We start from the raw sequence: 16,035 nt of genomic DNA on the forward strand, positions 1-16,035 counted from the left end.
CCCAAATACAAATATTTATATTTTTGAATGAAATTTTACTGAATATAAGATCCCCATAAAAAAACTAACTTTTATATAAAGTAAAAGGTTAGGCGAGTTTGATGTGTTTCAAATACATCCAAAATAATCATGTTTACAAAACAAATAACGTTATATAGTGAAACAAAAGTTATTTTCATAGCAAAGACTACAATATCTCCAAGTGTTTCAATTAACATGTTTCTAATGCTACTTATTTGAAAATATTTGGCAAAATAAAATATTTAAAAAGTAATAAGTCAATTTTGTTGCCATGTCAAAGAGTTATTATAAACATAAAATCATTCATCACTAAAATGAATATCTTAATTAAAATATGTAATTAAATAAAAATTTTTTCACAAAATAATTGAACGTTTGAAAAGTTATAAGATGAGTTAAAATTAGTCAAGTTTATTGATACATCAAAGAGTTATAATTTACTAAAAATTATTCAGTATTAAAATAAATATCTTTATAAAAAATATCTGAGTGCATTAAAAATTTTACAAAACGAAATTAAAGATTTAGAAAGTAATGAGATATAAAAGAAATAGTCAAGCTCTTGACATTACAAATATTGTAATACTTAAATAAGGTATGTATTAATTTTTATAATACTTTTAAGGTACTGAATAACAAATAGTCAAGCCTAATGTTTTATTTTCAATATAAAAGCAAAAAATGTCAATATTTTGAAAAGTTAATAAATCTGTATAACTTGCTGGCCCGGGTTTGTACTGTTTTTTAGCAAACAATTAAAATAACTTTTAGAAAAAAAAGTAATTGTAAATTTATATATCAATATATATGATCAGGCATATGATAGCTCTATTATTTTGGATGTATATGAAACTCATCAAACTCGCCTAACCTTTTACTTTATATAAATGTTAGTTTTTTTATGGGGATTTCCGTTATTTTTTTTTAATTTTGTAAGACAATCTACTATGTGAAAAATTGAATATTAAAATTTGTAGCAATTATTGATTATTTTTGTTTTTTTATTCAATAATATTTTTATTAATAATATATTAAAGTCGTAATTATTTTTCAATCGATTTAAAACACGTCAAACTCGCCTAACACTTTACTTTATATGAAAGTAATTTTTTTATGGAGATTTTAGTTTTTTTTTTTTTTTTTTTTTCAGTCAATCTATTATTTTGAAAATTGAATATGGGGAGAATCACGTCAACTGTCCCAACGCCGCGCCGCGGTGGACGGCCCGCGCGGACGTCAAACACGACGCTTTCAACTCGTCGTTTCGGTGTCAAAACTTTAATAAAAAAATTATCTAAAAACGTATTCTTACGTATTTTTTCCTCAGCTTTCCAATGGTGGCATCAGTTTTTCAAAAATTTGCTCCCATAACTTTGGAAAAAGCACTTGTTTGAAAAACACGTTTTATCTCCATGATCTTCAACTTTTGGAATTTTTTTGATAGTCTAGATCGAAAGATGAGACATTTTTACGTAGATATTGACAATAAAAAAAGAGGGGTTTTTCGTTTTTATGACGTATTTAAACGACGAACGAGACGATGCGAGCCGCGGCGGAAGGAGAAATTTGCATTATCTAACGATAAGCGAGAGAAAATCACGTTGCTCACCCTCGCCCCAAAATTTTGGAACCAAAGAGAGCTTATGAAAGAATTTAGTTGCCCAGATAGAGAAGCTAGGCAAGCTTTAAATTTAGTTGCAGAACGTGGCATACTCTCATGGCCCAATAAAAAAAAAGGAAAAGTTTTATCTGCTGATGTTGAGGTCTGCGTCAAAATTTTTTACGAGCGTGACAGTGTCAGCCGCTTGTTGCCTGGATTAAAAGATTATGTTTCTGTGAAATAGGATAATAGTCAACGTGTTTATGTACAAAAACGATTATTACTTGGAAATTTAAACAAACTATTCATTTTATTTCAAGAAGAGCATGAAAATGTCAATGTGGGTCTCACGAAATTCGTACAGATCAGACCTCCTCATTGTATCTTAGCTGGAAGTAGTGGCACGCATAACGTTTGCGTATGTGTGCATCACGAAAACGTTAAACTGATGCTAGATGCACTAAATTTACAAGAATTAACGAAACCCAAGGCAAAACCTCTTAAAAATTTCACGGACTGTTTGAACGCCATTGTTTGCGATAATCCTTCCAAAAATTGTTTTTTAGGAAAATGTTTGGATTGTCCCAATTTCGGAAAACTTCAAAGATTATAATTAGATTCACTAGAAGCGGAAGGAAATTTAATACTTAATCAATATCAATCATTATTTATTTTTTTATTATAAAATTGTTGTATATATGAACAAATTTTATCAAAACGTTTATTATTTATCCATTGTAAACCCTGGTTAACTAATTGTTGTTTACATCGCCACTACTACATAATATATACTATATAGGCACACAGACTCAACGTAGCAGACGACACACGGCGGACGCGCTGCTGCCATGCGTGGCCCGGCCGCCACGGCTCGCACCGTCTTGTTCGTCGTTTAAATGCGTCATAAAAACGAAAAACCCCTCTTTTTTTATTGTCAATATCTACGTAAAAATGTCTCATCTTTCGATCTAGACTATCAAAAAAATTCCAAAAGTTGAAGATCATGGAGATAAAACGTGTTTTTCAAACAAGTGCATTTTCCGAGGTTATGGGAGCAAATTTTTCGAAAAACTTATGCCACCACTGGAAAGCTGAGGAAAAAATACGTAAGAATATGTTTTTAGATAATTTTTTTATCAAAGTTTTGACACCGAAACGACGAGTTGAAAACGTCGTGTTTGACGCCCGCGCGGGCCATCCACCACGGCGCTGGGACAGTTGACGTGATTCTCCCCATATAAGGGTTTATACCAATTATTAATTGTTTCATGATTTTTAAATAGAAATTTTTTAAATGACCTACATGAGCGTACAGATTTTGTTGACGTAAATCGTTTTCTTGTTTTTGATTTTTCTTTTTTTTATTTAACTCATTTAAGTATTTTAAATTTGTTCTAAAAATGTAATATAAAGATCTTTAGCACCTCTTGGCCATTTTTTTTTTGACAACATTATTATCATTGATATGAAACCACTGATTTTTTGTCGCATCATATTTGTGTAATGACCTTGTGATGTAGTACCGTGGTGAAATACTCCATTTATAACCTGATACTTTTTATTATTTATATCTACTTCACATGTCGGTATCGCATTTATTTTAAAGTTTATTATTTTAACAAAACCTTTATCAGTTTTTTTATATAACATTAATCGTAAAATTACTACAGCATTACTGATTGTTAAATCTAGTTTTTAAATTTTTTTTAAGCGACATCCATTATCACAATAACTTTCAATTTCTTGACAATTTTCAATATTGTAATCTACAAGTTCTTGAAGTGTACAGATTCGAGAATCTTCTGGCAAAGAAAGAGTAACAATATAATTAGATGTCTCACTATGGTGTCGTTCGTCGCAACCAGGACACCTGATTGTTACACTTTGTTCGTTTTTTAAAACATTTTTCAATATAAATGATTTATTACATAGACTTAATAAAAACTCAGCGGCATCTTGCTGCTTACTTGTTGTGTATTCTTCTCCAGCAAACTCTCTTAATAGTCGTATGTTGACATTAGTTTTATTTGTATATTTTTGAAATAATAATTTGACAGTATCTGTTTCACGATGCTGCAACAGAATTCTTCTAATAGTCATAGAATGAAATAAACTTTGTTCACAAGAATTAGCGTAGCAAAAAACTCCATCATTGTTTGGTAAACCAAAAATGTCTGACGCATCACTAGAAATGTTATTTAAATAACTTTCTGCGTCTGTTAATGCCGTATTCCGATTTATGCATCACCGCGTATCATTCACTTTCAAATTTTGATGTTTTTTACGATCTGGCAGTATATCGAAACTATTTAAATCTGGGCGATATTCTGCCTACAGTCTGTTATGTTCAAGAATAGCTGAAATGTTTGCAGTGCAAGCTGAGAGATCGAAATTAATAAGATGCAAACCTTGTAACGTAGTAACTCTTGAAGCTGTAACGTAAGTTTGACCGTCAGTAAATACGTTATTTCCTGCTTCAACAACAGCATTTTGTAGACTCAACCCTTGACTTTTATGCATTGTTATACCGTAATTGTTGCAAATTGGAAACTGTTGTCGAGAAATAGATATTTTATCCATAATAATAAATCTATTTTCTAATCGCTCAATTTCATATTCTTTTCCAGATTGTAATGCAATGCGTATCCTTTTAATCTCTCCAGACCGATCTTGTAAAACAGAAATAATTGAATAATTATTTTACTTTGTTGCAATTGATATTTTTGTAAAATCTATCGATCAGTACACTGCCCCAAATAAGCACGGTAATTTTTTTATTACCATTTGTTAAAACGAACTTAAAAAACCATTCATTGTTTTTCTTAACTTTGGAAGGAGCAGTGACGTTCTCGACGTAACCCAAAATGCTTCTAATACAAGAAATTAAAACAAACATTGAATCAAACAGCAAAAAAAATGAAAAGTTTAAAAAATTATTATAGCGAATTATTTGCTTATATATGAAAAACTACATAATATGCTAACGCTGTAGGATCCCGATCAACTAGCTCCTCAAACTCTTCATTGGTCGTATACAATGATTCAAGAGCCATTTCTCAGACTCACTAGTTGATCAAAATTTCAGGCAAAAAACAAGAAAAAATTATGAAGTCGGCGTGGCCTGTCGAGGTTATGAACAACTATGTTGCACGTTCTATCAGAGCCTGTGTGTCCTGGCTATCACAGTTCCACTCAAGGTCACAATTAAACACCTGCAGCTTATGTGGGACACTGCTCGGACAACGTCGACGACAACGAAAAATTTAAGGACGGCAAAAGCATATGCAGTAAGACAATGTCAACACGTGCATACAGATTCAATTATGGCAAGGAGAGAGTGCATATATTATACATACAGTGCAACTGTGCATCTTTATGCGCAGTATTGATTTCTACGCTCTTTAAGAAAATCTGCTAAGATATTGATTTCTACGCACTAAGAAAATCAGTACAATGTATAGCCCAAGTGCGACTAACTTCAAGGTCTATCCATGCAACAGATTCCAGAAACTCACTATTGTGTTAGTATAATATATAATTTAATGTATATATTAATAATTAATAATCAGGAATTTGTAAAGATTGTATGCATAAATATATATACATACTTTAAATGATACTTTACAGAGCTTTAAGACCCTAAGAACGAGTTGACTATACGTTGACACAGTAAATCGATAGTATCGAAATCTTTGTAGCCAGTATGCGGCCAACTTAACGGTCTAATCATGGCAAACTGAGGAAGGAGAAAAAAAAGAGATTTTGGTAATTTTGTTTAACCATGCATCTCATTATCATGTTTTAATAGTTTTCCACAAATATTGTTGTTAAGAATCATAGTTAAACATACAAAATGTAATATTGCATCAAAAATTTTTTAGTAACATAATGATGAGTATTTTTTTTTATTTATTGAAAATTCGGTATTCGAATATAAAAGTAAATAGTGTACGCGGTAGCCACGGCATTGTCATCGTCAGCTTCTCAAACTCGCCTTTGTGGCGCGACCGCGCCACTTGATTTATGGATCTATATTTATGTATAATGAAAAATACTCTACTTCATTTTTAAATTTAACTAAGAACGAAAAGAATAAATTCTATACTAATAGTTAGGTTTTGGAGTGCCGCGAACAGATGTTGAATTTTTCATAATTAAAAATTTTGCTTCGTTTGATTCAACTATGTTTCACACAGATTTACATGCAACTCTCCAATTATATTTTAGATTTGATGAATCTGTCAACTCTAAGGTAGTGGTTTTTAACTATATTATGCTTGGTTTATACGACAAACACGCTCCTTTTAAAACCAGTGGTTAGAAAGCGCAAATTTCTGCCTTGGTTGAATGCACACCTCAAGTCAGTTATCAAGGAACGTAATAGGGCTTGGATGGAGTACAGACGCTCTCCTTCAAACATAACTTACGCTGCATATAAGTTAATCCAAAAAAGAGTTGAGATTGAATTAAGAAATGCTCGTTACACCTACTGTCATCTCAGTATCTGCAGGTGCAAAAATATCTCGGAGAAATGGAGGGCAGTAAGCAACATGGGATTAATAAATAAATCTGCAACCCTGCCTTTGAAAGTTCTTTTTGACACTGATGCTGTAAACATATTTTATTGGTAATACTGCTAATGTGCCTCTGCATGACCTACGTAATAGAATATTTTCTAGAATTGGCCCAGACGAAAGATTCTACTTCCGTCACGTTACAGCACTGGACGTCTACAATGCTACCTCATCTGCGCGTTCCAATGCCACTGGCTCTGATGGGATACCTCTAATGTAGTATTTTAGAGATCATATTGATTGTGTTATGCCAATGCTAATCAACATCTTGGATGCTTCCTTTCAGTTTTGCACTTTTCCTGAAGCTTGGAAAATGATTCCAGTGCAGCCTATACCGAAAAAATCTGGGGCAAAGGAGGTCAAAGATTTCCATCCTATCAGCATTTTACCGGCTCTTGGCAAGGCCTTAAAGACATTGGCGTACAGGCAACTCATAGAATACATCAGTGTGCGGGACCTACTCTGCACCTTCCAGTCTTGTTTTAAAACAGGCTATAGCACACAGTCTGCGCTAGTAAAAATTGTTTACGACATTTGTGCTTATGCTGATGGTCAAGAAGTCACGCTTATGGTCTCAAGAGATATGTCTCGAGCTTTTGACTCTGTAAACATTAACTTACTGTGCGAGAAACTTGTCTCCTTCGGCTCGTCAGACTCAGCTTGTTCTTGGGCGAGATCATACCTATTTGGGAGATCTTAAGTCGTAGTAGGTCATGGAAGTCAGGCCTCCAAGCCGTTATTTAGAACGAGTGGTATTCCCCAGGGATCTATCTTGGGACCTCTGGTATTCTCGTGAAGCATTAATGATCTACCTGATTCCTGTAACTGTTCATATCATGTGTATGCTGACGATTTTCATTTTTATGTACATGGTCCATTGTCTAAAGCTCATTTAACGGTTGAAAAAGCTAACAGCCTTCTGTGCTATGTAAGTAATTGATCTGTCAAAGGTTTGCGCATAAACCCTGAAAAATTGTGTGCAATGTCGGTTGGTACTTGAGGATTCCAGGAAAGGCTCGTCCAGCACGTTTTGCCAGATATCAATTTTGATGACAGTGTTATTGTGCTTTGTGAATCTACCAAACTGCTAGGTGTTACTTTGGACTTAAACCTCACATTTAGACAACATATTACAGATGTTGCTAGTAGATTTTTTGGTGCACTGGCTCGGTTGCGTAGAAATGCTTATTTTCTATCTATGAGCACTAAACTTATGCTAGTAAAAACCCTAGTATTCTCCATTTTGGACAATTGCTCGACATTATATTTGGGGCTTTCTGTTCAGCTCACCAGGTTCAAGCATAGCAGGAGCATGAATGCCGCTTTGAGATTTGTCGTTAGGATCAAAAAATCTGACCATATGACGCCCAACTACCATAGGTTTAAACATATTCCTTTCCAAGCTAGATCAAGATTTCTTACTGTGCGTTTTTTGGCTTCTATACTGAGGACTAAAGTTCCATCGTATCTAATGTGTTACTTTAAGTTTGAGGACCCTGATAATTTTGCTAAGAGAGTGAGTCACCTTAATTTACAAAACTCTAACAAATATTCGAGCTTTCTTCGCGAGACCATCGTTCAGAGCTAGGCTCCAGGAACTTATTTTTGAGCGACGTAATCTTTTTGAGTGAATTTGTAACTAGTTTTATCTGTGATTTTGTAAACTCTATTGATCTCAGTATATAAATTAGGGCAACCGTATGTCATATTGCTCTCAGATCATTTTTGTTATCATATCTATTTGTACATCCTTAGATTACATTACAATTATTATCTTTACTATTTTTATTTAATACGCTTATATCTTTATTTTTGTCTCTGATAGTAGTATGTAACTGTCATTTCTTTGTTTTTAATAGAACCAGTATGACTCTACATTGTGGGCTGTATTCTAACTTGGACTTTAAGTTCCTTGTCTACTTGATAAAAAATCTAATCTAACCTAATCTCACAAGCACGACATACGCTCCCATTTCCTCACGCTGCTACTATACATATATGTGTGTATATACTAGTGGGGTTGACGCCACCCTGCGCACTCCGCGTGCCAAACCCCCAGTAACAGATTGAGTAGATAAAATAACAACATTACTTGTGTAATTATCAATGCAGGCTGAGGATGAGTTCACAAAAGCAGAATACGCAACTCACAAAGGAGTTGATAAGACAGATGATAACATAAATATTAATCTTCCAATAGAATTTTTAAATAATATCACAGAAGTTCTTCCACCACACGAATTAAAATTAAAAATAAATGCTATAGTAATGTTAATAAGAAATTTAAGTATATCAGACGGTCTTTGTAATGGCAAAAGATTAAAAATAACAAAATAATTTAAGTACAATATAGAAGCAGAAATAATAATGGGAGAAAAAAAAAGCAAAGTTTATATTCCTAGAATAACATTGACTACTGGCACCTCATCAGCATTACCTTTTGTCTTATATAGAAAACAGTTTCCCGTTGTATTAGCATTTTCTATGACTATCAACAAATCACAAGGACAGAGTTTTGATTCCTTAGGATTGTATATTAAAAAACCTTTATTCTCTCACGGATAATTGTACGTTGCTTTATCATGATGTAAGAATCGAAAAAGAATTTTTATTCAAATAGAATCTGAGAATAAATAATAAATTGAAAATGTTGTTTAGCAAAAAATTTTTTAGTAATTCAAAAATATGTAACTTTAACATCGTCACATTTAAACAGACATATGTTATATTATAAAAACTATGAAAAAAAAATATGTGAAAAATGTGGAAAGGGTTTTAAAAGAACAGATGGGTTAAAACGACACATGAAATGTCACAACATTAAATTAACAGAATGAATTATTGTTCCAAAAGCTTAATTGTGTTTGTCTATTTAATTATACCTGCTCCTGAATTCTGACTTTTTGTGAATAAAATCCTTAGTTAATCAAGAATTTTGTATTAGGGTAAAGTAGACATGGATCAGAAAGAGATTTAAAATAAAAAAGTTTAATCAAGTTAAACAAGTAATAGTCCTTCAGAGACATACAGTGAGTAAGGTAAGAGAATAGACAGAGGGGAACCTATGACCAGTGACTTGAAACACCCTAAAAACGAGGTATGACTCGAGTACTAAATTACAAGTATGTATTTTAAAATTTTAGATGGTAAAATATTCTATAAATAAGTATTTTGGAAGGGGTGAAGGGGGAGTGAGGGGGAGCTTAGGAGGAGCGAGGGTAAGTGACTCAAATATAATTTGATAAAAAATGACGTAAAATCAAGCAAATAGCTATTTGAATCGAGGGGGAGCGGGGGGGCTAAGACTAACTTTCGTTAATACAACTATATAATATAGGGATATATATATATATATATACACTAGTGGAGCTCTGCCCCCTGCACGCTCCGCGCACCAACTTCCCTTTTTATTGTGTTATAAATGTAATTTTTTCAAAATTAGGTTTGTATTAATATTTTTTAAGGCCTTAAAGAATGATAAAATTAATTGTTACTATAAAAATAACATGTTGAAGTATATTTTATAGAATTCGGAAGACTATGGCATTTTTCGAAAATACTTCCGAATAAATTTTCTACCCTGGGGAATGATTACTGGCCTGCTTTTAAGGAAATATGAAAAACAAGCTGCTAATTTCAAATAAAAGTGGTAAAGTTTATATAGACAGAGAGATGTGCCCTTGACTTTTTGTTGGTGAGCTTTATTATTTCTTCTTGTGGCTCCCTTTTTTAAATGAGCTGTATATCCTGTATGTGTCAACAGATGTTTCTAAGCTCTTATTACTATATGTGCCCCGTGCGCGCTCTGCGCACCAACCCCCGTAATTGGAAATTAGATTCACGAAGTATGGGAAAAACCCTAATTATATTAATTGTTACTTAAAATTAATAGATGTAAAAAATGTATGATTTTGAATGTATATTGATCATAATTAATTACATGAGTTTTTAAAAATCACTTTTTATTTTCTCTGACTAATAACAGCTATTTCTATGGGATTAGTAGAACAAGATTTTCAAAACGATATAATTTTTGAAGAAGCATGTAACATTGTGCTGCTTTTTCAACTACGAAAATTTTTCGCATGGTTTATTATGTCTGAAATTTTTTTGGTTATATTATTTGGAACAAATACAAAAGATTTTTCATTGAAGATTGTAAAGATAATCAAAATAAAGCTCTTTTACATTTAAACGAAATTTGTAATTCTGAAAAATGTCTTGTTAAGATTTCAGTTTACCAGAACCAACAAAAACGATAAAAAAAAATTTTGATACTGACAATGATTAAAGAATATTTTGTAAACGTAAATTCCATAAGATGTTTTTACAACTTAATTATGATCAATGTCGAATTTTTTAAGAAATAATAAAATTCGAACAATGACCACTTACAGAACTTACAGACTTCCTTTAGACTTAAGCACTATAGAAAGTGCATTCTTCCAGTTTGAGCCAGATAAACAAAAATTACGTAATGTAGAAGTAATTATTTGGGATGAAGCTTCTATGATACCGAAAAAAGCGTTAGAAATCGTCAATAGGACTTTAAAAGGTTTATCTGGTAGTAATAAGCCTTTTGGAAATAAAATAATAATTTTAGGTAGAGACTTTCGTCAAATTCTCCCAGTAGTAAAAAACGGAAGCAAAATTACTATTGTTCAAGAAACCATAAAATTTTCTAATTTTTGGCCTTTATTAAATATTTTTTATTTAAAAAATAATATACTTTTAATGGATAAAAAATTTTCTTCATTGTTACTGGATATAGAAGAAGGCAAAATTAAAACTTTTATAATTCCTTAGACATGAAAAACAAATGATGCATGTTCTAAAGTTTTTAATAATGAAGATGATTCTTTTATAAGTAAAGCTATATTAACATCTCACAATCAATACACTCATTTTTTTAACAAAAATTTTTTAAATAATATGGTAGGAACATTAGTAACGTACTACAGTAATGATAAAGCAACTCACAAAGGAGTAGATAAATCAGACGATAGTATTTATATTAATTTCCCTACAGAATATTTAAATAGTATTAAAGAAGGTCTTCCTCCACATGAATTGAATTTGAAAATTAACGCTATTGTTATGTTGATACGAAACTTAAACATATCTGAAGAACTTTGCACTGGTACAAGATTACAAATCTCAAAATTATTTTAATACAACATCGAAGCTGAAATAATCACAGGTGCAAAAAAGGAAATGAAGTCTTTAGTCTAAGAATAACACTGAATACAAACAATTCTTCTTCACTACCATTTATATTGTACAGAAAACGATTTCCATTTATCTTAACTCTTCCTATGGCTATCAATAAATCTTAAGGTCAAAGTTTTGATGCCTTAGGATTATACCTTAGAAAACCACTATTTTCTCATGGGAAATTATATGTTGCATTGTAGAAACCAAAAAAAAAATTTTATCCAAATTGAATCAGAAAACAAATTTGAAATTAAAAATATTGTTTGGAATGAAATTTTACAGTAACAAAAAAACTATTCTATAGTTCATTACTATTTTTATATTTTCTTGCAAATTTTCTCTTTCATCAAAAAAGCAAATTTCAGTACCGTCTAGGACCCAGATTTATGTAATCATAAACAATCCGTTTTTTGTAATATGTTTTTAGATACACCATCATGGATGCAAAATTTTATCAGTGTCACAAATGTAACTCAAACTTTTCAAATCAAGAGTGTCTATCATCGCACGAAAAAATTCACAAAAAAAATTTTTTGTATGTGATCTGTGTTGCATTATAATATTAGACAAGAAAAACTACTTGCGTCATACAAAGGAATGCCAAAATATTGATAAAATTTCAAGTGTATTGAATGCGAAAGAAGTTTTTAAAAAAGTTATCTTTTACAGAGACATTTGAAAAGTCGTGAAAAAAAGTTTTAAAAAAATTTGTCAAAATTGTAGAAAAGGTTATATAAGAGCAGAGCACCTAAAAAGACATTTTAGAGTATCTAATCAAAATAAACATCGTAAGTAAGATAATTGTAACAAAATTTTTTGTTATGGTAAAATAAAATTATATAGGGAAATTAGACCACTCGTAACAGTTAATATATATATAAGGCTTTACGAATATATTTACATTATTTATCGGGAAGCTGGGGGGGGAGTCGGAAGGGGAGTGGGGGGGAGCTAGCAAAAAAGTAGGATTGCTCGAAAAATGCAAGAAAATGAAAGAATAACCACCTTATGTAGGGGTGAGCTGGGGGGGGCGGGGGGAGGTGGGGAAGAAAAACCTCACGACTATATAATATAGGAAGATAAATAAAATAGGTATGTGATATGTATGTTTCTACGCTACGACTAAACCAATGCACTTGCTGAAGCTGATGGATATAGGTATGGAGAAAAAATACAGAAAGAGAATTGAAGGCAACTTATCCGTATGTATATTGTATACATATATACGTGTTACATGTCCCGGTCTTTACATACACTTTTATATGTGTACATGTATGTAAAAAACGTGCATAGAGTATTAAATATGTGTAATATGACAAGCTAACCTTTGAAAACAAGAAAACACGCTGTATTTAAAAAAAAAGCAAAATTTTCCAAAAATAACAATTTTTATGGGCATCTTAAGGGGTAACTACATGATCAAGGTGCACAAATATAGAGGAATCGGACTATGTACAAACATAACCTCAATTATTTCTTTCTTTGACTGTATCTTGAAAAGAATAAGTAAAAAAAATTTTCTTATTCAGTATGGCATGTTAAGAACATCAATACGGATGTTGACAAAATCTTCGAAGAATATTTGTTACAACATAAACTCTCAAAATTAGAAAAACAGTCGTATCTCGAAAGGGAAGCCAGACAGGTCAAAAATAGTTCCACATATGGAAAATAATTATTGAGGAGCAAAAATATATGTTACACGGATTCGTAGAAACAATCGTAATAATTCAAAAAATAATAAGTCACATCTTAAAGTCAAAGCTACATCCTACATATTCTAGCTATAAATTGATTTATTTTCTATTTTCTATTGTGTATTATAAAAATAACTGTCGCGTGGCCAAAAGCTATATCCTCATTATTACTTTTGAGTTAGTAAAAACTAGTAATAAGCAACTGGGAAATTTTTATATTAATTTGTAAATAATTATAGAAAACGAATCAAATAACAAATTACATCTTTACAATGAAAAATAGCGACATGTCTATTGTTTTCTTTAATCTCAATCAGATAAAGTGGATTGTTTTATTTTTATGATTGCCAAAACTAAAAAAAAATTGTATTTGTTAGATACAATGATTCCAACAAGAATTGATTGTACGTGTATGATGTCATATCAAATGCACGAATACTAACTTTGAATAAATGGAATTTTTGTCCCTTGTAATTGGATAAAAGTACTTTTTTTCACAGCAGCATGGTGAAAATTTATGTTTCGTTCTGCATTACATGACCAATAATTTCTACATGTATTAATATATATCTCATGGCAAACAAGGAAGAACTTGAAATGTGCGAATTACGTGTAACATAAGAAGTATGCATAAGTATATGTATTTTATACACACGTGTGTTTAAATCCATAATAATTGTAAAAATTTTACTATTTTAATACCGGATTTCAAAGACCTATTGGAATTAGGCGTTATCTAACTTTCTCAGTTTTTTAATGCCCAATTTAATAATATTTGATTTGGAAGTTTAACATCTGCAGGGACCTAACTCTGACTTTTTAAAATTATTTTTTAACTTTTAAAGCAAAACAGTTTTCTTGATAAATTTTTTTTTTTAACTCCATGGATTTAATGGAAAAAATTACAAAGTGTCAGGTACCGCGTTTTCATGTTTTTTGTTAATATTGGAAACCTTTATTATTTGCTTATTGATTAAGTTCAGTGAACCATAGGTTTACTGAATCATAGATAGATAGTTTAATGAACCATAAATAAACCGTTTAATCCGGCTATCAAACGGACATTCGTAAATCTATACATGAAAATTATAGTTAATAATTTGTCAAGAAACCTTTTATACTTGAAATGGTTCAAATATGATGGAAAAAAATTGTTTCTACCAAATCATTAAGCAAAATGATATTGCATGAATTTGGCTGGACTTTCCGAGACTCTTGATCGTTATTACAGAAAAGCCTATAAATAACATAAAAACGACCGTACGTTAATGAACTATACCACGGTCGCCAAGCTGCAGATTGTTATAAATATTTCTTCATGTTAAAGTGCACATCTTAAGGTAAAATTTGAGCCTAGATGAGAAGTAAATAATGCCGTGACGGCTGAGTAACATGTGGTCGAAAATTGCAAAAAACGCATTTTCTCAAACTTGAGGAATTTTTTACTAAAAATCTGTGGGGTTTAGGTGTAAACTTTCCAATGAATTTTTCGTTCAAAATGTGCTAAAGAATCAGAATAAATTTTTTGTTTATCAAAACGGTCAAATTTTTCTATTTGTTTATATAATTCATTAATAACAATTATTCGCTGAAAAATGAAGACAAACACCATGTTCTATCGTTTTCAGGAGATCAAAATACATCAAGTTAAAAAAATTCCGTGGGCTCGAATCTTTCACGGGAACTTATCAGCAAAACCTAACTATAAGGAATTTAACTTTAATAACTGTATAAATACTCACCCCATTAGGATGAAAATTTTTTTTTTAAATAATTTTACAAATAATTCTACTTTTTACTGTGATTACAATACAAAATAGTATAAAAAAAATTTGATTTAAAAAAAGTAAAGCGACAAAAGCAGAAAAACTGAAGGATGAGTCTGGAAAAAACATGTACCTTAATAGTGGCATCTTCGCTGGCAGTGACTACGAGACTGAACACTGGGTGAAAGATGACTTTGTTTATAGTTGCCCTATGGCCAGCAAGGCAAAACTTTTCAGGAGGCCGGGGTATCCAGTCAGAAGGTGATCGCTTACCCCGCGTCGGTGCACCTTCGATGAATTCTTTCTCAGCCTCTGACAATTTGGACTCCAACTCCATTACCTGTACATATTGTTCAAAATCAGTTTTTTGTTATTACCAAGTATTAGAAGTAATACTTAAATTATTATATATATTAAATTGAATTTAATTCAGTTTTTTTGGAATCAACAATATCCTAACACTCTACATTCATAATAAATTTCTGTACTACAGCTTATAGACACATCTAAAACATCTACATATCTACATATTTAGGATTTAGGTTAAATAATAAATGTTTTGCACAGCAGCTAGAAAGTTAGTGCTTTTAAACAGGAGATCAGATAAAATTAGTAGCATTGCTGTTACATTAGACAAAACTGATTTACCGGTGTAATTAATAGTACCATAATTTTTGCAGAGGTATAAACGCAACAACGATGACAGCGACGGCAACGATACAATGACTCTAGAACAATATGCAGTTTTTCCTGTAATGCTGTTTACTTCAGTCCACTTTTAAATAATTGATTAGGCAAATAAAGCGTGTTAATATGGCTCATGACCATACGATAAATATACTAATTATTACTGGTATTTTAGTTATTGCAGTTTTTAATTAAAAATAATCAATAATTGTTTAAATAGTGAAAGGTATAAAAAAAAACTTTGAGCAACACCATTTTTTGTATCATTGACGCAGAAAATGACTAACGAGTTGAAAGAGCGCTATTAGTGACCATTTGCGCCTGAGTTGCGAACGATAGGATGTTGCCAAGGAAATAAAATGTTGTTTTGTGACTATGGGAAAGATTTAGGTCCTCTAACTACGCAACACCCTGGAAAAGTGGGTACAGGACAAAAATGCCTCGCCATTTATTACGCCTCTGAAAAAAATTACTGT

At 31.5% G+C, this 16,035-nt stretch overlaps 1 protein-coding gene across 5 annotated transcripts in view; it reads right to left on the minus strand.

Annotated features, from left to right (window-relative positions):
• Lis-1 (LisH and WD40 domain-containing Lis-1) overlaps positions 1-16,035 on the minus strand; it is a 360,764-nt gene that overhangs the window by 93,852 nt on the left and 250,877 nt on the right. For all 5 annotated transcript variants that reach the window (XM_014349624.2, XM_089597619.1, XM_014349625.2 and 2 more), the window contains one exon: positions 15,006-15,212. In XM_014349624.2, coding sequence (XP_014205110.2) covers positions 15,006-15,212 — 207 coding nt within the window. The remainder of the gene's footprint in view (positions 1-15,005; positions 15,213-16,035) is intronic.

The sequence above is a fragment of the Copidosoma floridanum genome, unplaced genomic scaffold (genome assembly GCF_036245765.1).
Source record: "Copidosoma floridanum isolate Cflo_tuat_1 unplaced genomic scaffold, Cflo_Japanese_pri ptg000034l, whole genome shotgun sequence".
Classification (NCBI taxonomy): domain Eukaryota; kingdom Metazoa; phylum Arthropoda; class Insecta; order Hymenoptera; family Encyrtidae; genus Copidosoma; species Copidosoma floridanum.